This window comes from Penicillium paradoxum, assembly GCF_028828445.1.
Source record: "Penicillium paradoxum strain IBT 22861 chromosome Unknown utg000002l_segment0_segment0, whole genome shotgun sequence".
Taxonomy (NCBI): Eukaryota; Fungi; Ascomycota; class Eurotiomycetes; order Eurotiales; family Aspergillaceae; genus Penicillium; species Penicillium paradoxum.
This window is the reverse complement of record NW_026643180.1, coordinates 3023951-3044390: the sequence shown is the minus strand read 5'-3', so window position 1 is coordinate 3044390 and position 20440 is coordinate 3023951. Positions and strand designations below refer to the sequence as shown.

Here is a 20440-nt window from a genome sequence, read left to right as displayed (position 1 = left end):
ACAGTTATTTTCTTCGCATCGCAATAAGAGTATTTCTGCGGGAAACACCCACAAAATGCAGAGTAATACACTGATAATCGTCTCAATTGCGTATCAGCAGGAACATGCCATCGTCAGCTCAGTGTTTGTGGTCACGCCCCTTAGAGGTACAGCAGGATCCTCCCATGGCCGCTCGGGCTAGGTTTGCACGACTTGGCTGGCGAGGTGGAGGAAGAATACCATGGCCTGGTTCATGGTGCTCCTTGACAAATTTGCCTGGGTGGCGCCCGGCGATTTTAATCTTATAAATCATGTTGAGCCAGTTGCCCAGTCGGTAACCAGCTTTGGCAATCTGAATTTCGATCGTGCCAATGGCGGAATCATAATACTCCGGGTAGAGGTCACCAGTCGTCAGGGCATCGGGTCCATCTGGCATAACCACGGTGCAGATGTAAGCATTGGCATCCGTCGCCCATCGAGTAGCGGTGGTGACAACATCCTTGATAGTATCGCCCTTGGTCCAACTCTTCGCTTTGGATCTGTAGCTGCCCGCGGTGATCTCCCCAACCAGGCTGGTGGCCCATGAGTGCGCATCCTCGAGGGAGTTGCCCCCAATCAGCTTTTGGGGCATGTATGTGTCCCAGCTAGAGTGGAGATTTTCACTGTAGCCATCGAAGGTGACCTTGACGCCATTGCCGCCAAGCTCATAGGCCTCATCGTGCAGCGGCTGTGCGAGATCACCGATTAAGTGGACAAGGAACTTGAGGGCTTCTGCGGTATCGGCATTGCCGAGTCGGGCATCACCTGCGCGCTGGGTATAGTTGGCGATGGCAGAGATTGAACAGCCCTCGTCGGTACAATCGCGCTCGTAGTCCACATCGCAGCTGATTGGAGGATTATCCAATGCATCAATGTAGTGCAATGGGGCTGACCATTTGCCGGCATCAGTAAGGCGATACTCATCGGCCCAAGAAGCAATATTTGCTAGATATGAGCTGGAGGAATCGTTGAGAACTTTTTGGACCCTTGAGATGCATTAATATTGAAGGATAAAGCATACTCGCGGGGATCTGAAGTCCTTCAGGAGAACTTACCATGATGCAGCTTCAGGGTGGACATAATGTTGTGCAACATAGGCAACAGCTGCATGGCCCAATGCACCCCAGGCGTTTGCGCCATGGGTCACTCCTAGGGTAAGGAGAGCCGCCCTCGACAGAGACACCATTGTTCGATCACCACCGGAGAAGTTTCAATATGAAAGTAATGGATTTATGCTATAGCGCAGAGCAACCACGGCAGGGATAGGACAATGTCGAAATCAAGCAGTGTTGTGAGGGAAAAAAGGATGAAGATTTGACGACTTTATATAGTTGGTGCCGGCGGTCCCCGATGTGAGTGACACCAGCCCCTGAGGGCAATGTTACCTAAACACATAAAGATAGAACGTTTCAAGAATCAGATGATAAGAAGGATAATCATGAGAACGATGTGTGATTCGCGAACTGATTTGCGGGGTTTGGCACTAATTGTAAGTCCACCGGAGTCCACCGGCGTTGAAGCGATCAACTAGCTATCTCGGTTGGGTTGGAATTCCAAACTTGCAATGGGGCGCGTGACAGTAGATAAAGGCATAGACGCAGGGAACTCGAAATTCAAGTTACAAGATTCCATGCAACTTTGCCGGCGTCTAAGAGAAAGTCTCGTCTAGAGCGAGCGTACTCGAGGGTCCAGTCTGCGAGTCCCTTCCCTGTACCGTTAACGTCAAAAGGGGAGCACAAGTCACGGGTTTCTTGTTGCGATCCAAAAACCTATCGTTCAAACTGCTAGGGGTCAGTTGAAAGAGTAATAACTTGGTTTTTTCATCCGATAAACGTTGAGAGATTCCCGATGATGGGTCTGTGTCTGAAAGGCCTTTTTTCCTTGCCGTCTGATGAGAGGTGAGCATGGTGGGTGTGTTGAATATTGAAGATGGGCGAACCCAAAGTCTAGAATTCGACGAAAGTGATGTTGACCTGGATACAGATACTAGTTTATTGATGATGGGATCAGGAAGTTACCTAGGTATCTCTTGGGGGAGACCTGGTTCCGACATCTTGGTGAATGTTGATGTTCACGATGGGTGATGGTTAGTCGCCCATATTCAGTCGACATAGCTGTTAGATGAATGGGAAGTCGGTGCAACATGTCTGTCTTGACGAGTGGAGGCAATGTTAGGGAACAACTTGGTGAGTCGGACAGTGTCAATCCCCACATCCTGGCGAATGGCAGGCTTCATTGTTCGTAGCAAAGCCCTATATTGCTTCCCCGTGACTTCCAATGCAAAGTTGGAAATCGATATTGATCAACGTGACCTTCTGACAGTATACGGTCGGAATCACCTTCTCACAATCCTTTTATTTCCTGTAAATATGTACGAGTGCCCTACCTACTCCCATATAGGAAAGCAATAAGCCGTCACTTCGGAGGTTTCCTTTCAGTCCAAGGTTCGAGACGCCGCTTTGTCACCAAGGCAGTGGTGCGACGTGTAAAGTCCTGAGAAAAGATAGCCCTGGCCAATATAAACACGCCCAGACATGATAGCAGCCCTATGGTTCTTGGCGTTGTTTACCGCAATGTCAATCCATTGTTGGAAATACGGGCTGCTGTCAATAGTTAGGTACGAGATCTTTAATGATTCTAGCTCGTTCATGGATCCCGAGTCAGCCCTGGCTTCTTCATCTTGAAGACGTTCAATGACCATGCTCATCAAATCCGCGTCCGAGAGATGACGATCAACATCGGAAATTTTCACTATGATGCGGCGCTAATCCAGGCCTGTAGTATAGCACTCGAGAACAGTGACACCATTTTCTCTGGATATGGCTGATATATACGGCATGGCGCTGCTGGTGACCTGACACTTAGGTGTGTGGGGTCCAAGAAAGAGGCGACGGTGCCCAGGTGAGGTGCGTTGCTGTGGCAAGGTCGAGATGAGGGCCTATGCTATTTAATAAATGTCGAATCTTAGAAGCTAGGTATCCTTCCCAGGGGCTTTGGCTCGGGCCTGATTCTTTGACTGTTTAGTTATCTACAGTGGCCAGACCAAAGCAACTAAGACTATAAAGCCTCCAAACAGTTCGTGGTTCTTAGAACTACTCCGGAGATACCACCGATATATCCATTGTTTCTCAATCATAACACAAAGAGGTTCGAGCTAGCCCCCAGAACTAGTGCTTGTGCATATTTAGCTCCACTCCCATGGCCCTCAATCAACAGATCTCGCAGCTCATCTACCTCGATGTACGGTAGCACTGGCCATATACCCGATGTGGGTGATCGGCGGGAACTTAACGCTGCTATTGGGCGTGCTGTGAAGTGCTTCTTGGTTCTTCTTCTTATTGGAATCGATTTTAATATCTATACATACAACTTGTTGTTATCATTATTTTTTTTATCATTTTTATCATTTTTATCATTTCCTCAAGATTTCCCCCCTCTTTTCCCGAGAATGACGGGGGCCAAAGACAGGGAGGCAGGAGTAACAGAAAAACCAACATTTCGGGCGTTTTAGCTCAAGACAAAGTCAGTTGATCACCAGTTGATCGCATGTAAACCCTCGGTAAATGTCCAAGCAGGAAACCCAGAAGTCGGACTAATTCGACCCACGCTCAGGCCACGGGATAAATGTAACCGGTCGAGAACGAGGCGTTCGCCTTAGGCCAGAAGGGGGATAGCTCGTGAGACGTTTACATTTCTTTTCTTTTTCCTTTTTTTACTTGTTTCTTGTTTCTTTGTCATGTCACATCCGATGCACATGTGCTAACCCACTTGAATCGCATTGCAGGGTCCTACTCGCGTTCGTTTAGATGCGTACTCCGTACTCCGTACTACCTAATTACCCTAACTACCCTAACTACCCTAAACACCCTAAACACCCTAGATGCTAAACCCCCCTTACCTTTCGTCCGGGGCCCCGCATCGTGAGATAAATCGTACCCCAGAAAATACGCGTTTTAAAAGTCCTACCAAAGCCCCTTATATTAAACACGGCCCCTCCCTCCCAAGACGGCTACTGGAGCGCCACCATCATTCTGGTCAGCGGGTTGCCAACGCCCTAGGCCTTGGTGGCTAACCTTTTCTAGTTGCAGCTAAGCTTCCAGACCAATAGGCTCAATACCCTGACCAGCTTCGGGTAAATGGCTGGCGTTGTAACCGTCGTGCTTTCAACCCTGGGGAAATGGGCAAAACCCCGGCGGCACAGGGTTGCACCCCTGCTTGACCATCCGATCGGGCTAATATCTTGTTCAAACGCATATGCTCACTGGTTGCATTCCAATTAATCCACGTATCACGCGCTATTCGACGGTCAAGAAACGTTAGCGCATGTACGGAGGACGCATGGGATATAAGACTCCCACTCCGCCTCTCTCCGCCCCCTCTGACTGCGTTGTGTTCTTATTTTCTCTTCGCATTGACTCGCTAGATATAGCGAAGAATTCGAGAGAAAATGTCGTCAGATACTAAGTCGACTGAGCTGCCGGATGAGAAGGCCGGCGTCGAAAAATCCGAGGTCTTGGTCAACCAGGATCTCATGAACGATGCCTTCGATGGTGAGAACCGCGAGCATGAGATGGGCACGTGGCAGGCCGTTAAGAGCCATCCCTGGGCTTGTTTATGGGCGTTTACCATGTGTTTCACGATCGTGAGTCTATATTATAGTTCCCCCGGATTCGGGTGTTCGCATCTTGTTCCCCGAATCCCCCATGTAGAACTTCGGCTAATACCTGTCAGGTCATGGAATCGTTCGACATGTTCCTGAATGGTAACTTCGTTGCACTTCCTGCTTTCCAAGAAAGATACGGTGTCCCGACCGGTCCCAATGAGTGGACCATCCCTACCAAATGGCAGAGTGCCCTCTTTCAAGCCGGCCAATGTGGTGCCTTTGTTGGTGTCTTCATGGCTGGGCCCATCACTGACCGATTTGGCTACCGCTGGACCACCCTCTTCGCCCTAATGCTTATGAACGCCACCATTTTTGTTTCATTCTTTGTGAGTAGTCCTGCCTTCTTTACGCCGAGCTTAACCATCTAACCTCTAATCAGGCCGACTCGCTCGCTCTCCTTGTGGTTGGACAAGCTTTGGAAGGTGTGCCTTGGGGCTTCTTCATTGCAAACTCCCCCGCCTATGCTAGTGAGATTGTTCCGCTCTCTCTTCGAGGCGCCTGCACAGCCACTCTGCAAATGAGTTGGTCTATCGGTTCAATTATCGTCGCCGGTGCCACCTATGGCTTTAACAAACAAACCGATGAGTGGGCCTGGCGTGTGCCTCTTGCCCTGCAATGGGTCTTCCCCGTAAGTCACTATGTCTAAAAAGTTATTTCTGCATGCTCTGACGCTTCCAGACCCCACTCTTGGTCCTGATCTTCCTCGCCCCCGAGTCTCCTTGGTGGTTGATTCGTCGCGGACGCAAAGCCGAGGCTCTTCGCTCCATCGAGCGCCTCGGTGGTAGCAACGCAGAACATGCACAACAGTCACTTGCCATGATGGAGCGAACCGTCGAGATTGAAGCGCAGATGGGAGGCTCCCCTACCCTCCTCGACCTTCTCAAGGGAACCGATTTGAGACGAACGATCATCACCTGTTTGATATACGCATCGCAGAATTTCGCCGGTAACCTGATCGCCAACCAGGCCACTTACTTCTTCCAACGTAAGAAACCATCCCTAATCCTGATCCACCTGGAAGCACTAATAGATCACTGACCCCCCCCCCTGTTTAGAAGCCGGAATGTCGTCCTCCCGCGCTTTTGAGCTCAACCTGATCAACTCTTGTCTCCAATTTGTCGCCAATATCATCTCGTTGCCTCTTGCATCTCGATTCGGCCGTCGAACCATCTACCTCTGGGGCACAGCGACCAACGTTACTCTACTGATGGTTCTCGGTGTTTGCGCCTCGGTCTCCCAGAGTTCGGCGACCAACTACGCCCAGGCCGTGCTGGGAATCTTAATCTCCTTCGTCTTTGCCGGTAGCCTCGGACCCATCTCGTACACAATTATCTCCGAGACGTCCTCGGTCCGTCTTCGCGCCCTCAGCACCGGTATCGGTCGTGCTGCTTACTACGTTGCCGAAATTCCCATGATCTACCTTGCCTCGCAGATGCTCAACACCACCGGATGGAATCTTGCCGGCAAGTGTGGCTATGTCTGGGGAGGTACCGCCATCGTCTGCTTCATTTCGGCCTACTTCTTCCTTCCTGAGCTCAAGGACCGCTCTTACCGTGAAAGTGACATCTTGTTCAATCGCAAGATTCCGGCCAGGAAGTTCAAGACGACTGTCATTGACGTTCGGGATAACGAGTAAGCTATGGCGACCGAGAAGGAGGAAAATATCTTTTTGGGCTACTGTAGCGTGACGACTGAAAGAGATGATTCAGATGAAGACTACCTGTTCAAACCCATTGAACAGATATTTTGCCACCGACTAAATACATATCTAATAAATAGTTTTACTTCTACCCATGATCCTCGTTGAGGGCCCTACTTAGCTAGCTACTTAGGCTACCGTACTAGAAATAATCCATGCATCAGATTTTCGAACCCTAGACCCAAGCACATTCGAACAGAGGAAGTACGAACATATCTTGCGTACTAGTTTCAATTCCTTTCGTTTTCCCCCTGCTAACTTAAGAAAGGAGGACCCCCCCCCCCCCCCCCCCCCCTGCGATGATTGGGAACAAGATTTGGAGAGCCTCTATGGAGCCATTAGTACACTTCAGTCCCCTACTATATTCCTCATTCTAGGCCCTCAAGGGGTTCTTGGAAGCACCTTGAATAGTAACACTGATTAGATTAAATCGTAGGCTGCATCGCGTATTCGACATGCAGCTAACGAGCAAATATTCCAGGTAGTAACATGAATGCCAGTGCTTCCTGGGGCCAGAAGGGGCAATCTAAAGGGGTACAGCGTAGGGTTACACGTGGAGAGAGTTAGCGGCTTGCAATTGATGGTGCTCGTTTGGGCTGTCGTACATCAGAGATCAGGCCGCTCAGAGGCGTGCACCAACGCTTACGTCTAGTAGGGGGAAAAGGGAGGCCTGAGCGACTCAAAAGATTAAAAAAGAGCCAAATGGCAAAAGTTCTCCAGTAAGTAGAAAAGCAGGAACAAAAACAAGCCACCCCCATAGTTCGAACACCGACGCTATCAAATCGCAGTAAAATATCTCGAAAAACAAATCATGGATCATAGGAGAATTGCACGAAAGATCCATCATAAAAAGGGAAGAAAAGGGGGGAACCCCGGTCGCTTGGTCTCCTCTCATCACGTAAGTTGCGTGATTAGGCAAGCGTGTGGTCTGGTGCGAAGGTTATATTAAAAGAAGGAAGTATGGATTACAAGGAACACTCCGTGTCCGAGGTGATGCCCTCCACGTTCTTCTCAGACTCAGTAGTGGAAGTACAAGCGACATTAGGGCTGGAAGCCGAGTCCTTCGGGGAAGGCGCGCCTGACAACTTGGCCTCGGCGGCAGCCAGTCTGGCAGTGGTTGCATCCAGGGTCATCTTGAGGGTTTTGATGTAATCAATGGCCATCTCCACCGCGGTAGCCTTGCTGATGGCCTGGTTTGCCTTTTCTTTCTCTTTCTCCTTTTCGGTGACCTTGCTGCCCGATTGTGCAGCTTCCTTGGCGTTACGGGCGTCGATGAATTCCTGCGGAATGAGAAGCTCAATCTCCTTGAGGGCATTGTTGATACGATTCCGACGTCCCTGTTCGGCGAGCTTGTGATTCGTCCGCTTGGAGCTCAAATTCTCTGCCAATGCCTCTGGATAGCTCACACCTGAAGGCAAAGTGCCATCGAGAATATGTTGGTAATTGGATTTTGAAGCGAGGTAAAGGGCATCTTGTGTCATGCCTGGCATATAATTAGTACAAGTTCCCTAGTGATCAATTGATATAACTCACTCTCGTTGCCTTTCATCAGTGGCTGGATACTGGGACTAATCTTAGGTCGCAACTGTGGGCTAGCCTGAGTGGAGCTTAAACTGGGTCGTTTCCGATTAGATGTGGACCTGGGTTCTGATTTCCGAGGGACCGGTCCACTGGGAGATGGCATTGCAGCTGTGCGCGGGCTGGGCGCAAGAGAGGTACTGGGAAGTTGATCGTATGCCGCAGACAAAGGATCCAAGAATGGGGTTCCATTTGTGGAAATCGAAGGGGTCCGTATGGCAGTATCAATGCGTCTTGGTTTCGGGCGTAGTTGTGAAGAGGCAGCTGCCTCGGGGAGGGAGATATCCTCCATTATCTCATCTGAAAATTCAGGTTCTGCAAGCTGCGCTTGACCGCGGAACTGGCCCGAAGGGTCCTGTGAATGTTGGTTTCGTTGAAGGCGCATCAAAAGTGCAGGGGTTGCAGCAGTGCCAGGCGAAGAAGCATGGGAATGAGGGATAATGGCAGGAGACATCCGCGGGGGAGGAAGAGCTGGAGGAGGCATTAATGGTTCTGACAATGGCTCGGGAGAGACCGAGTCCTGACCAGAACCTTCATTGCTGCTGAACCGGAGTGAGCGGATGTCCTGGTTCTGCGGCTTCGTAGAGTTCAACTCCTGGGTAAGACTGTTGTAAAACTCTTCCGAATTGGTAGCCAAGGTGCTACGTTTACGTTGCGCCCGCATAATAGGAGACTGCTTGGCCTTTAATGCATTGTTAAGCCGGGCAGTAGTCGTTGATGGCCGGCGACGAGCGTTGGCCTTCCGAATGATGCTGGGGGAAGGTGGAGCCGAGTTTCCGGGGAGAGGATTCATCTCCGCAGCAGTGGGAACGAAACCCATATCCGACACCTGTCTTGCATGGTACTGGTAACTGCTAGAGTCGGTATTTTGAGCCTCCAGGGCGGGAGAGGTGAGCGGTGTGAAGTATTCGCCAGGGACTGTGTATTCGGGAAGTCGGAATTGGTTCTCCAGGGGTGTCATAGCTGGTGAAACAAGAGGAGTGTAGAGAGCCTTGTTTGTTAGTCAAAAGAATTACTTGGAATTTGCATCTGAACCAACCTGTTCCTCGTTGATGCGTGAATATCCGTCATACATATCCGGGGTTTCACCCACGCGCTGGGGATATCGGGCAGCATTTCCATGCATCTCAATGCTGTTCGGAGTGGGAGGAATCATGGTCTGACCCTGCATGTAATGTTGATGCGTTGGTGGTTGCGCCATAGGCGACGGTTCCTGCGCGCAGAAGGCTGGCGTCATACTGGGAGTCGAGTAAGGCATTGAGTGGCCGGGATGCGCGTGCGGCTGGGTGGGATCGCCAAATTCCATGAGGCCGTCCATCTGGACGGAATACTGAACGGGGTTTGATCGCAAGTGAGCCATATCGGAATCCGGGCCGGTGGTTGTCGGTAGAGAATGCTGCATATTCCCTGGTCCGTGCTCGACTTCGGGAAAGGGTATGTTGAACTCGAACAAGTTGGAGAACTCTTCGTCCCCGGGCGCAGTGATGAGGGTATTCTCACGGAGCTGCTCCGGCCACGACATGGCCGACTGTTCCATCTTGGTAGGGGGGCGAATTTCAATTAGAGGGGGCCAGTCAGACCGGTGAGGGGAGAAGTAAGATCTTGAGTCAATTCTGGGGATTCAATGAGACATGACGAGAGAAAAAGCAAAAAAAAGAAAGCAGAAGACAATCCAAAGACAATCAAATCCTTCGAACTCTAGATAGATACCGGGGGAAAGGAGGTGAGTCCGGGAATCGTGGAAATGAGATCTCACGGTGCCCTGGAGGTGGAGATCAACCTTTATTCGGGCGGACACGGTACTCCGTACATCCTGCTCGGCTCGCTACTACGGGTTGCCACTGTGTGAGAGACTCTTTGGGTCCTTTTCCCGGGTTTCTGCGCTACATGCGCCTGTGTCAAAAGTCGGAGGGGAAAAGTACGAAATTGAAGCGGTTAGGTGCATCTGTCTATTCTACGTTGTATGTTGTACACGGTATTAGTTCCTTTTCTCCTAACCCACAGTGGGGATATGGAGTAGAAGCATCCAGACATGTCTAATTTCCAGTCCTCTTCGGAAAATATGTCCAATGTCGAATCAAATAAGCATTGGATGCAATTTACGCACTTGACGCAATTGACCCAAGATCCGCAATATAAGCAATTCATCAGCATGCGATGCAGAGATACCTCAGGCAGAAATCAGAGGGGTTTATCACCTCGTGACGTGGAGCGTATGACCTGATCACCTTGAGACTTCCAGAGATTCGAACTGGTTGACTTGTTGACTTGCTGACTTGTTCACTTGTTCCCTTGTTCACTGGTATGGTATCTTGGGCTCTTTGGGAAATGCCTTCATCATGAGACCTATTCCAGACCTCCCGTTCTCTCACAAAACCCCCTACGATCGTCCCTCATCCCCATCCCTCGATCCCCGCACTACGGCCCCCACAAGCTTCTTTCTATCCCGCACTCCGTATCCCTCAGATCATGAATCAAATATATCTCTAGATATCCCCGAAGATGCCAAGGAGACAATGTATGGAGTACAAAGCCTAGATGACACTCTATCCCAATCCGAATTCACATCCTCTGCCTGCGAGCACCTCGCAAATGACAGCCTGAAGCAGGCAGCCGACGATTTAGAATCGCATTTTACACTGCCCCGGTCAGCATTGAATTCACTGAACCCAGACTCCGAGGAATCGTCGGGGCATCCATCTCCCATTCATGCGGTGTCTCGGCCCTTGACTCCGCTCACATTGGGCATCTCTGATGATCCCTCGTCGCTGCCCAGTAGCCCTAAATCTATTTCCAACCAGTCATTACGACCACTCGATGATATTTCCATCACAGATGAAATCAATAGTCAAGCTGTTGGGTCTGGAGATGAGGAAGAGAGGCCCCAGGGGTCTCCACGTCTGGCCCCGGGTGGAGCCTCGCAATTTATCATGCCAAGTATCAAAATGCCTAGTCGGCGACCGTTCACCGAGCGAGGCAAAACTATCGGCCGATTCAAACTTCTTCTAGCTGGTGCCCCTGGTGAGTTTCCGTCATCCCAGAGACTTCGTGCAATTAACTGATTATTCCGGGCGGGAAAAAGGTTCTGGCAAAACCTCTTTGATCAAGTCTATCGTTCAGACATGCGATGATATTGTACACGTCGACACCATCCCACAGCTGACTTCTTTGGAGCGCCGCAGGCCTTCTAGACCCCGATATCGGGGGACATTAACTTACACCACGGAAATCTATGCTAGTACCAAACCTTATCCTCCGTGGTGGTCGGATCTGGAAGATTCACGCGTGCTACAGCGTCGGAAAAGCATCGGAGAAGTCGTCCTAGAGAGGAACCTCTGCTTCGTGGACACCCCAGCAACAAACCTAAGTCGCGCAGCCCAAACTGATGCTATTGGGCAATATATGAGACAGCAATTCTTCCGTGCTACCAATGCGCTCAATGGATCTAGTGTTGATTTCCAAAACTTGCTAGCAGGAAATGGCGGATCCCAGGTGGATGTCATCTTATATTTGATTTCTAATGGTGAGTTCTCCTTCTTGTCTTTCTAGGCAACTGCTTTCCCCGAACAAGCTCCTCAAGTGTTGACTTTGTGAGTCTAGATACCCTCTCAGCAGACGTGGAATGCATCCGCAAGCTCTGCGAGCTAAGCAATGTAATTCCAATCGTATCCAAAGCAGACGCACTCACCTCTCACCAAATAAACACCCTGAAAATTCGCTTCCACGAGCAAGCCCACGAGGCCGGCATCAAATCATTCCTGTTCGGTGGGTCACCGAACGGTCTAGACAGGCTGGAGTCCCAACCCCCATATGCCGTCTCCTCGGAGAAAGCAATCGACACAGAAACAATGGATGCAAGCACCCTAATGAACCCAGATTATGTACAACCACTTGTAGCTTCGGAGCTAGATGCTCTGGTCAAGAAACTGTTTGATCGTGACAACATCGCCTGGATGCGCCATTCTGCCGCAAAGAAACTCATCCAGCAACGCACCGACTCATTTTCCGTGCCTCAGGCAATCTCATTGCCTAATATGCAGTCGAATGATGCCATAAGTGAGTCAACTGCATCTACTAGTTGGCGTTCAGTCTCAGGGGCCTCCATATCCGCCGGTTCTCCTCCGGGATATGCGATGGCCCGCATCACGGACTACACCCGACACGAGGAGCGCATGGCCCAGATCCGGCTGGCACAATGGGCGACCGACCTGCAGCGCAGCTTGCAGAATGAGCGCGATCGATACGCCTCGCTGTCTCGAGGCGAGCGCGCTGTATGGCTAACTGAGCGGCTGGGTGAGTGCGTTGTTGATGGCTCGCTAGTGCCTCTCTCGCAGACACCTGGCTTCTGTGGTCTGCATGGCTCCATGGGCGAGAAGAACCCTGGAGGTTTCCAGGTCATGCACTCACATGCCAGTTCCAGGCCCGTGTATCGCTACACGGATTTCAACCCGAATGACCCGCTCGGTGTGGTTGGCTGGATTGACGAGCTCGGCCACCGGAGCTGGATGCTTGTTCGAATTGTTGGAAGTGTGGGGGTTGTGGGTGGGTTGGCGCTTTGGCTTGCCCGTACCTGGGGTTTGCCGACCAGATATCTTTCGGATCTCCGGATCGATTACTGGTGCGGTACTATGGAACGGTAAATCGATCACCTGGACAGATGACTCGGGTATGATAATGAAGATATGAGTGTGGGCGTTGTTGGCTTAAGATTTCTTTCTTTTGTTCCTCCTTTTTTAGTTCGTCAATTGTCATCGAGCAGTGTGGATGCTTTTCTTTCATCTGGAGGTCTTTCCTATCCACCCCTCCTCCCCACCCTCCCAGCGTCTGATGTGGCCGGTGTATGGCTCTGTGACTATTATCTTCGCAGTTCTCGGCCGCATAGCATAGTCGAATAGGGATAACTTTACATACATATACTCGACTCCGATTTCGGTGTGAACAATTTTATGGATTGTTTTGTACAATGTCCTGCCCTACATCCAGATTATACAAAGCCATCAATTGTGTAAGCAATTAACCAAGTCATGGGAGTTGATCGGACAGGGCCGTAGGTAGTCAAATCTCTCATAAAAAAGGGAGCAATCCCATGCAGTACCATTGTTTTGAAACACACGAAATACTTCTTGAGCCGCATCATGTTACTGGATTATAATTTTGAAATGAGCGCCCTCTTCCATCCAATTGGCAAGATGGCCGAGTTGGTCTAAGGCGCACGGTTCAGGTCAACCTGATCCCGATGGTTCATAACTGTCTCCGTGTCTCGAAAGGGGCGTGGGTTCAAATCCCACTCTTGTCATATCTTTTTGCCCGTTCGATTTTTTGGGCGATGATGGATTCTTATTGCAATGTGGCTACGAGAGCAGGCACTAAGAGTTGTGGAAATTGTATCCTTTTGTTATTTGTGTCTTGAATATTAGGGCAACAAACACTCCGGGGATATCTACAGACGTGTACAGAGTACTCCGTACGGAGTACAGGAGATGTCGTTAGGTTTAATCAACAACTAGCTCATCGAATTCTCCTATCGTCGCCTGAACCGTTTTGTAGAACATGCCGTACATCGTTCAACTATGCCCTGTATAGAAGGACGCAGGTACAATGCAATTGATATGCACGGGGAAGGCAATCAGTCGGGAAAATATATGAGAGTGATACACAAGCCACAATCGGGATTTGTGATCAAGTCTCATTCAGTTTTTATAGCATCGCTGATACGAGACAAGAAATCCATAAGTCTACCGAAGATAGTAGAGTCAAAGGATAAGGTACAATTGTATTACAGTCAACTACACCATCAAAGAACAAAGGAGATATCGGCAATGAGTCTAGGCACAAGTGGTCACATCAAATCCAGAATGAAGGGAACAGGGCTTTTCCCCTCTACGGTATAATGTATACAGGGATTTTAAACGGTCAGACCGAGGTCCTCGGCGAAGGGGAGCTGGTGAATATCACCAACGCTAACGAGGGTGGCCTTGCCAGTCAGGAAGGTGTTGGCGACCTGGAGAAAACCATTAGTATTATAACTTCAATGTTGCGGGGGTGAGGATAGTTACGTACCTCCTTGACCTGCTGCTCGGAGACCTTCTCGAGAGCCTCAGCAATCTCGCTGATCTGGTAGGCCTTGTTGCCGTGGATCAGGCCAGAGCCGGTAGCCTCAAGACCAGTATCGAGGGTCTGAACGGACTCCAGGGCGCGGAACTTGGCGAGGGCGATGGCCTTCTTGATGTCTTCGGAAGCGACCTCACCGGCGGCAGCCTTCTTGAGGGCGTCAACGACGTTCTTGCTGGCGGCAGCGACCTGGTCGGCCTGGCCGGACAGGGTGACGGTGAAAAGACCAGCATCGGAGTAGGCGTTGTTCTGGGTGGAGACACGGAGCTGGTTGAAGCCCTTGGTGGCCTGGGACAGAAGGGAGAAGCCAGGGGTCCACTTGATGGTGGACTCGCCGCCCAGAAGAGCAGCCAGAACGGAAGCCTCGGCCTTGTAGCCCGCGGTGCCGAAGGCACTGGAGCCGGGGAAGGCGATCACAACAGCGTTACCGATCTTGGAGGCAATGTGCTGCTCACCACCGAAGTACTTGGAGGCCACGGAGGGCAGGACATTGTATTGGCTGGAGGCGTTGCCGGTGGGTGTGTCCTTGAAGAACTGGCCAACCCACTTGGAGAGCTCAGCGGAGTTGGGGCCGCTGGCAACAAGAGCGATGTTGGACTTGGCGTAGGCACTCTGAGCGAACTCGGCCAGGGCATCGCCGGAGACGTACTTCTCGTAAGGAGAAGTCTGGGAGGGGGTGATAGAGGCTCCCAGACCGCGGTGGAAAGCGACGCCGTGGGCAGCATCGAGAGCAACGGTCTCCGGGTTGGAGTGAACGGCCTGCTGCTTGTACTTGAGGAGAGTGCTGACAACCTCGTTCAATTCGTGGTCTGATATCATCCAGGACTTCGAGTTAGTAAATGACGCTCATATGATAGCGTTCCATCAACCACCAATCAGCAAAATGGATCGACTCACCTGCGAACTTGGTCTGGGTAGCGACCTCAGCCAACAGCTCTGTGAAGTAGGGGAGATCCTTGGCGAGGAACTTGGTCCGGAGGACAACGTTTTCGCGCGAGTGTGTTGACGAGATTTCACCGCCCAGCAGCTCAGTCTCCCGGGTGATCCGCAGTGCAGACCGCTTGAGGGTAGTCTGTTGGGAAATTGAATGATTAGTATCATCAAGTTGTATCAGGATGAATCAATTGATGACATGGGACCGACCTTGAAAGCGAATCGCTCGAGAGCATCGGAGAAACCAGGGAAGGGCTGGTAACGGGAGCCAGCCTTCGCAACCAGGGCCAGGGTGCCGGTAGGGCCGTCAACTTGACGGTTGGCGACCTTCACACCGGAGGCTTCGGTGACATCGTACTGGAAAGCAGGGTTGGCAGCGGAGGCCATGGACCGACGGCCGGCGGCGGAGAACGCACGCGGCGCATTTCGGCTGAGGGAAGACCGCGACAGCATCGTCGCCTGTGCCGAAAAGATGTGCAAAGGGAAGAAGAAGAGATAACAACCCTAATTGGGTCTGGAAAGAGGCGCAAATGAGGCGGGGGAGGAGGTGGGATGCGGAGAGAGCAGGAGAGAAGAGGCAGTTTGGAGGTCACGAAAAGCTTCAAGATCCCGACTCGTCACTCCAGCCAATCAGCGATCAAGTAATCAAAAGCGCGGACGGAACCGGAGTTACTTTTGTTCGGCAGGTGTCTTCAGCTAGGTGTTTATAGATACAAAGAATATTATGATTAGAATTATATCTCCGATCTATTTGAATGATCCTTATTTTGTTGATTCTCTTTATTGTCCCGAGGTCGTTATTCCCAGACCACGTTTCCTTCAAATTCAGGCCGCACCCGGATCACCTGATTTGTATATCACGTGAATATACCGATAAGCAAAAAAAGGCAAAAGACCGTGGGGACCTGCAACCCATCGCATATCAGAATTTTGGACTTGCAGATCTCTGCTGGCTAAACTTCTCCATGAACCCTCGGTGACCTTGATTGCCCCTCGCGAGGTTTGGAGGCCGGTGAATATCTTTAATCTCATTGCCCACCATGATGTCCCAGGTATGCGACTGTCCCGCCGACCACAAGAGAGCTATTTACTAATATGCACTCAGTGCTCCGCGGAGCTCTGTACGCTCTTAATTGAAGATAATTTTGGAGAGCTCTTCGCCGTGAGTCATTCTGCGCAGACCCTCGGGCTGCTATGATACATTGCGACAGCGGGGAAGAAGCGGGACTGACTAGTCAACTTTTCGCAGCGCATTTTCTCCGTCCTTCACCGTTATGAAAGATTAACGCTTCCTCGGCTTAGATTCTACGCTCGTCTAACAGATCGCCAATTGCATCATGGCCTTTCTGCGATGATCCAGCACCATCTTATCTATCACTTCACCTCCCTCGATGACGGCAACACCTACTACGAAGCTAACCCACAAGCTGCGTATTCCCTCGTGCGTTCCGGGAAGATTCTCCAGCTTGTTGAAGCTCGGCTAGGAAAATATGCGGCACAGGTCCTGGAAGCTATTATGGCTCTCGGCCACACCTCGATCGCCCACCTCGAGACGCTTCCCGAGCTTCAATCTATAAAGGAGCACATCCCGAACGGGACCGACCACGATGAGATCAAACATGAGCAAAATGGAGATACTCAAGACGAGACCGGTGTGTCTAACGGCGATCATGTTCTGGACGAGAAACCGGCGCGTCTTCACCCCACCTTGAAGGGTCTTGCATCCCACGGATATATCCATCGAGTTCGAGAGGCGCATTTCCAGAGCCCCAATGACAACTGGCTTGATGCATCTCGAATCATCTCATCTAGGCCAGATGTCAAACAAATGAAGGGCAAACAACAAGCAGCTGAGATTGAGGAGAAAGCAAAGGATATGGTCAAAGAAAGAACTGAAGGAGATCTGAGCCGTGGGTTAATGTACAATGGCGTCCCTCAAGGTGTTAAAAGGAAACGTGACCATTCCAACGCGGACTCCAATCCTCAGACCATGAGTGGTACCAACGGTGTCAACGGGGACCATGCAGATGACGAAGAAGAGGAGGAGAACGATTGGTCGGAAGATGAAGATGGCCTTGACTCAATTCCGATGGATGTAAGCTCGCTTCTTATTCCCCTGACATGACTACGTATCAAGCGCTGACATCCGCCACAGTCTAACCTCATCGTTCGAGTGAACTACGATAAACTCGATGTTGCGCTTCGAAATGTGAGGTTCCTTGAGCTAGCTGAGCAAGACGCACCTCCTGCATCAGTTGAGATTTACGAATGTCTGCTTCGGCGCATTGAATATCAAACACCCCGTTGTCGAGACTCGTACGAGATCCCACGCGAAGGAGAAGAAGGCGAACAATATTCTGCTCCAATCCAACTCAATTTAGTCGTCGAGGATGTTGACCCGCATCTGGATCTCGCAGGGTGTATTGGCCCGATGGAACCCACAACTGTGGTCAACCGGCGCGGCAAGCGGCCGTTGGATGATGGGACGAATGGCGTGAATGGTGATGAGCAAGAGGACGAACCGAGCGGGCAGAATCGCGCCTACGAGATCGACCAGCACCTCAGCATTCTCTCACAACCCCCTTCAACCTCACTACAAAACATGTCATCTCTGGCCTCCCGACGTGGCGCGTTGCATTCCGAGGCCTGGCCCGCAAGCTCCGCCACCTAGAACTGGAACGTATGATCGAATCGCGGTATGGGGATGTGGCACTGCGTGTGGTTCGTGTCCTCCACGCCAAGGGCAAGCTGGATGAGAAACGGCTCCAAGAAATTAGTCTGCTGCCTTTCAAAGATCTGCGCCAAACGCTTGCTAGTATGCAGACTGGGGGGTTTGTAGACTTGCAAGAAGTGCCGCGTGATGCGCAGCGCCAGCCCTCCAAGACTATCTACCTCTGGTACTACGATCCCGATCGGGTCTGCAGCAGCATTACAGAAGATACTTATAAAGCCATGTCACGATGCTTGCAACGCATTAAGTTCGAACGAAGTCGTGAGAGGGATTTCCTCGACAAGACGGAACGAACCGACGTCAAGGGTCACGAAGAGGAATTCCTCTCGGAGGCCGAGTTGGAGCATCTCCGTAACTGGAAGGCTAAGGAGGCCTTGTTGCTGGCAGAAGTGTCTCGCTTGGATGATATGGTTGCTGTATTCCGCGATTATTGATTGGCTACGTTGATATCATGGAGGCTGGGAGGAGTTGTATAAATCTGTACAGGCGCACGAGCGATGAATTGATACAAATGACATCCACGTGCTTATTTTTTTCTTGGTCTAGGCATTCTGTAAACATGCGCATACGAAGGTTATCTGTTGGATATTTATCTCATTGTAAGGATGGCTTTCGACTGCTCCTTCTCTCTTCCAGTGCAACAAAACCAGGTACTTTATATACCTACAATCCTGAGATGGGTGTTGGTCAGGTTCCGTGATCGACGGCTGGCATGTGTCCTCCACATGGATTGGCCAAGAATCTATACGAGCCTAGCGCTAAGCACTGTAGGATCCAATGTAGGCAGCACAAAAAAGCTCAAGGCAGAATGTATAAATAGATATAATGCCTAGGCAGTAGTTTAAGCGCATCAAAGAGGATGTGTTCGGGGTATCAAACAAATCACCCTGTCAACGGTCAAGGAGCAAAGCACACGAGATATCATAGGCACATACATAGTACCTACATATAACGATGTAGCCCTGGAGGTATTTATGCCCCTACGTCAGCCCTATCGATGTCAAAGCCATTGCCAAGTCTTGCCAATATTAATGACGCTGGCGCGACGCCGGTGGCTGCCCAATCCCTGCGTCTTTTTTATACCTTGCCATACCTTGCCTGCACTCCCTCCAAGATGTCTTTTCTGACGCCAGCCCCGCAGATCATCAAGCTACATAATCTGCATCACAGCCCACATCTATCTTTCCTCTAACATTCATATTGACCATGACTCTCCCGTGGATATACCCTGTCCGAATCGTGCAAGCAGTCTTTGGAGTGATCGTGATCGGGCTAACAGGATATGGTCTGTTGCCTCTGGAATCAAGTCGCAATCTAAGCGCGGATGCTGACCAAGTGTAGTGGTTTCCACATTCTACCATGGATGGTCATATTCAGATACCGTCAACTTCCTCCTCTTCCTCGGCTGCTGGACTGCCTTTGTCGCGGTGCCCTACCTGGCCCTCGCGCCGATATGGTTCCCTCGCCTAGCGCACCGCTATGCGATGCCGGCGGTTGAAGTGATCACTATGATCTTCTGGTTTGCAGGGTTTATCGCTATGGGGGCAATGTTGCCTCCGCCCAGGTGGTGTCACTCGAGTGCATGCAGTTCGCTCCAGGCAGCAACAATATTTGGGGCCTTTGAGTGGTAAGCTTGGTATTTTCAGTTGAATCTCGTTTTTTTGTCGGCCTGCAGAGACCGGTGTAGATGGTACAGAAAATTGACTGTGGTATAGGGTGCTTTTTGCGGTGACCACGTATTTTGCGATTGTCGATCTTCGACATCATCGCAGTGGAGACACTCCAAAACCGCATTCGAATGTGCACATCGGAGTTTAATGCTTGGTCTTTTTTCTTTTTTTTTGGGGCTTTGGATTTAGGATTGATTGTTTCTGTTTCCGCTTCCCAGCAAGCATCTGAGATCATGGTTCAATGTCATGAAGGAATAATAGGTGAACGTGATTAATGGCGGTTTTTGGTATTTAGTAGGACGCGATACCCTGTTGAGGAACTAACACGCTTACGGAGTTCTCCCTGCTTGAAATTTAGTCTAATTGCACTCTGACAATTGAAAACAGAGATTCTCTGTCATTTCTTTTCTTTATCGCCGCAAACGGCATGCCGAATCGGCCGAAATCCGCTGCCAAGTATGTGGCTCAGTAGAACGCGGGAAGGATGAAGGATCAGACTCTTATTCTCAGCCACGAGACTCTCACTACCGAGTATTTCATATTGCATAGATCACATTCCATGCAACAGAGCAACAGAGCAAACAGGAGCAACGTGCGGACTCCCCAGATAGGACCGAGATCCCGCAGTTGAGATCGGTTCATAGATACACCGGGTTCGACGATCGACCTACAACATGACCTATATACTTAGTTAACGGCGAGCGATACTGATTGTATCAACAAGCAGGCATGTACGGAATATGCAATTGATATCAAAATCCACTAGACAAAGAAAAAAACCAGAACATGAACGACGACCCCAATGAAATCCCCGAGAGTCGCCACCTGCGAAAAACTCTTTCCCGGCAAACGGCCCACCGGCGATATCTCGACCCAGTCGCATTGGCGAGAAAAAATTGGAAAAAATGGATAAAAATTAAAAATTAAAAATTCAGATCAAATCCTGGGGAATAGTTCAATAAAAAAGAAAGAACATCCTATGTCTCGCCTTTTCTATTCTTTTACATAACGTATTTCCACTCATCGAAGCAGGGTCT

At 50.4% G+C, this 20440-nt stretch overlaps 7 protein-coding genes across 7 annotated transcripts; 4 read left to right on the top strand and 3 right to left on the bottom strand.

The window, feature by feature from the left end:
- Positions 1–118: 118 nt before the first annotated feature.
- N7457_001090 (S1/P1 nuclease) lies at positions 119–1204 on the bottom strand (the record flags this gene model as incomplete). The annotated part of the gene is made up of 2 exons (XM_057172136.1): positions 119–1004; positions 1074–1204. The coding sequence occupies 2 exons, from the start codon at positions 1202–1204 to the stop codon at positions 119–121; spliced, it is 1017 nt and encodes a 338-aa protein (XP_057036039.1).
- A 3261-nt stretch (positions 1205–4465) lies between these two features.
- N7457_001089 (putative MFS maltose transporter) lies at positions 4466–6317 on the top strand (the record flags this gene model as incomplete). The annotated part of the gene is made up of 5 exons (XM_057172135.1): positions 4466–4660; positions 4750–5007; positions 5061–5309; positions 5360–5666; positions 5737–6317. The coding sequence occupies 5 exons, from the start codon at positions 4466–4468 to the stop codon at positions 6315–6317; spliced, it is 1590 nt and encodes a 529-aa protein (XP_057036038.1).
- A 1028-nt stretch (positions 6318–7345) lies between these two features.
- Positions 7346–9495, bottom strand: N7457_001088 (phosphate-sensing transcription factor PHO4; the record flags this gene model as incomplete). Its single annotated transcript, XM_057172134.1, has 3 exons — positions 7346–7863; positions 7914–8949; positions 8998–9495. 3 exons carry the CDS (start codon positions 9493–9495, stop codon positions 7346–7348), a joined length of 2052 nt encoding a protein of 683 aa, XP_057036037.1.
- An 802-nt stretch (positions 9496–10297) lies between these two features.
- N7457_001087 (uncharacterized protein) lies at positions 10298–12598 on the top strand (the record flags this gene model as incomplete). The annotated part of the gene is made up of 3 exons (XM_057172133.1): positions 10298–10979; positions 11041–11481; positions 11559–12598. The coding sequence occupies 3 exons, from the start codon at positions 10298–10300 to the stop codon at positions 12596–12598; spliced, it is 2163 nt and encodes a 720-aa protein (XP_057036036.1).
- Positions 12599–13863: 1265 nt separating this feature from the next.
- On the bottom strand, positions 13864–15455 carry N7457_001086 (ubiquinol--cytochrome-c reductase subunit 2; the record flags this gene model as incomplete). Its single annotated transcript, XM_057172132.1, has 4 exons — positions 13864–13959; positions 14019–14878; positions 14967–15141; positions 15213–15455. The coding sequence occupies 4 exons, from the start codon at positions 15453–15455 to the stop codon at positions 13864–13866; spliced, it is 1374 nt and encodes a 457-aa protein (XP_057036035.1).
- A 587-nt stretch (positions 15456–16042) lies between these two features.
- Positions 16043–18167, top strand: N7457_001085 (uncharacterized protein; the record flags this gene model as incomplete). Its single annotated transcript, XM_057172131.1, has 5 exons — positions 16043–16054; positions 16108–16164; positions 16252–17097; positions 17158–17503; positions 17560–18167. The coding sequence occupies 5 exons, from the start codon at positions 16043–16045 to the stop codon at positions 18165–18167; spliced, it is 1869 nt and encodes a 622-aa protein (XP_057036034.1).
- Positions 18168–18939: 772 nt separating this feature from the next.
- Positions 18940–19551, top strand: N7457_001084 (MARVEL domain-containing protein; the record flags this gene model as incomplete). Its single annotated transcript, XM_057172130.1, has 3 exons — positions 18940–19018; positions 19075–19360; positions 19449–19551. The coding sequence occupies 3 exons, from the start codon at positions 18940–18942 to the stop codon at positions 19549–19551; spliced, it is 468 nt and encodes a 155-aa protein (XP_057036033.1).
- Positions 19552–20440: the final 889 nt, after the last annotated feature.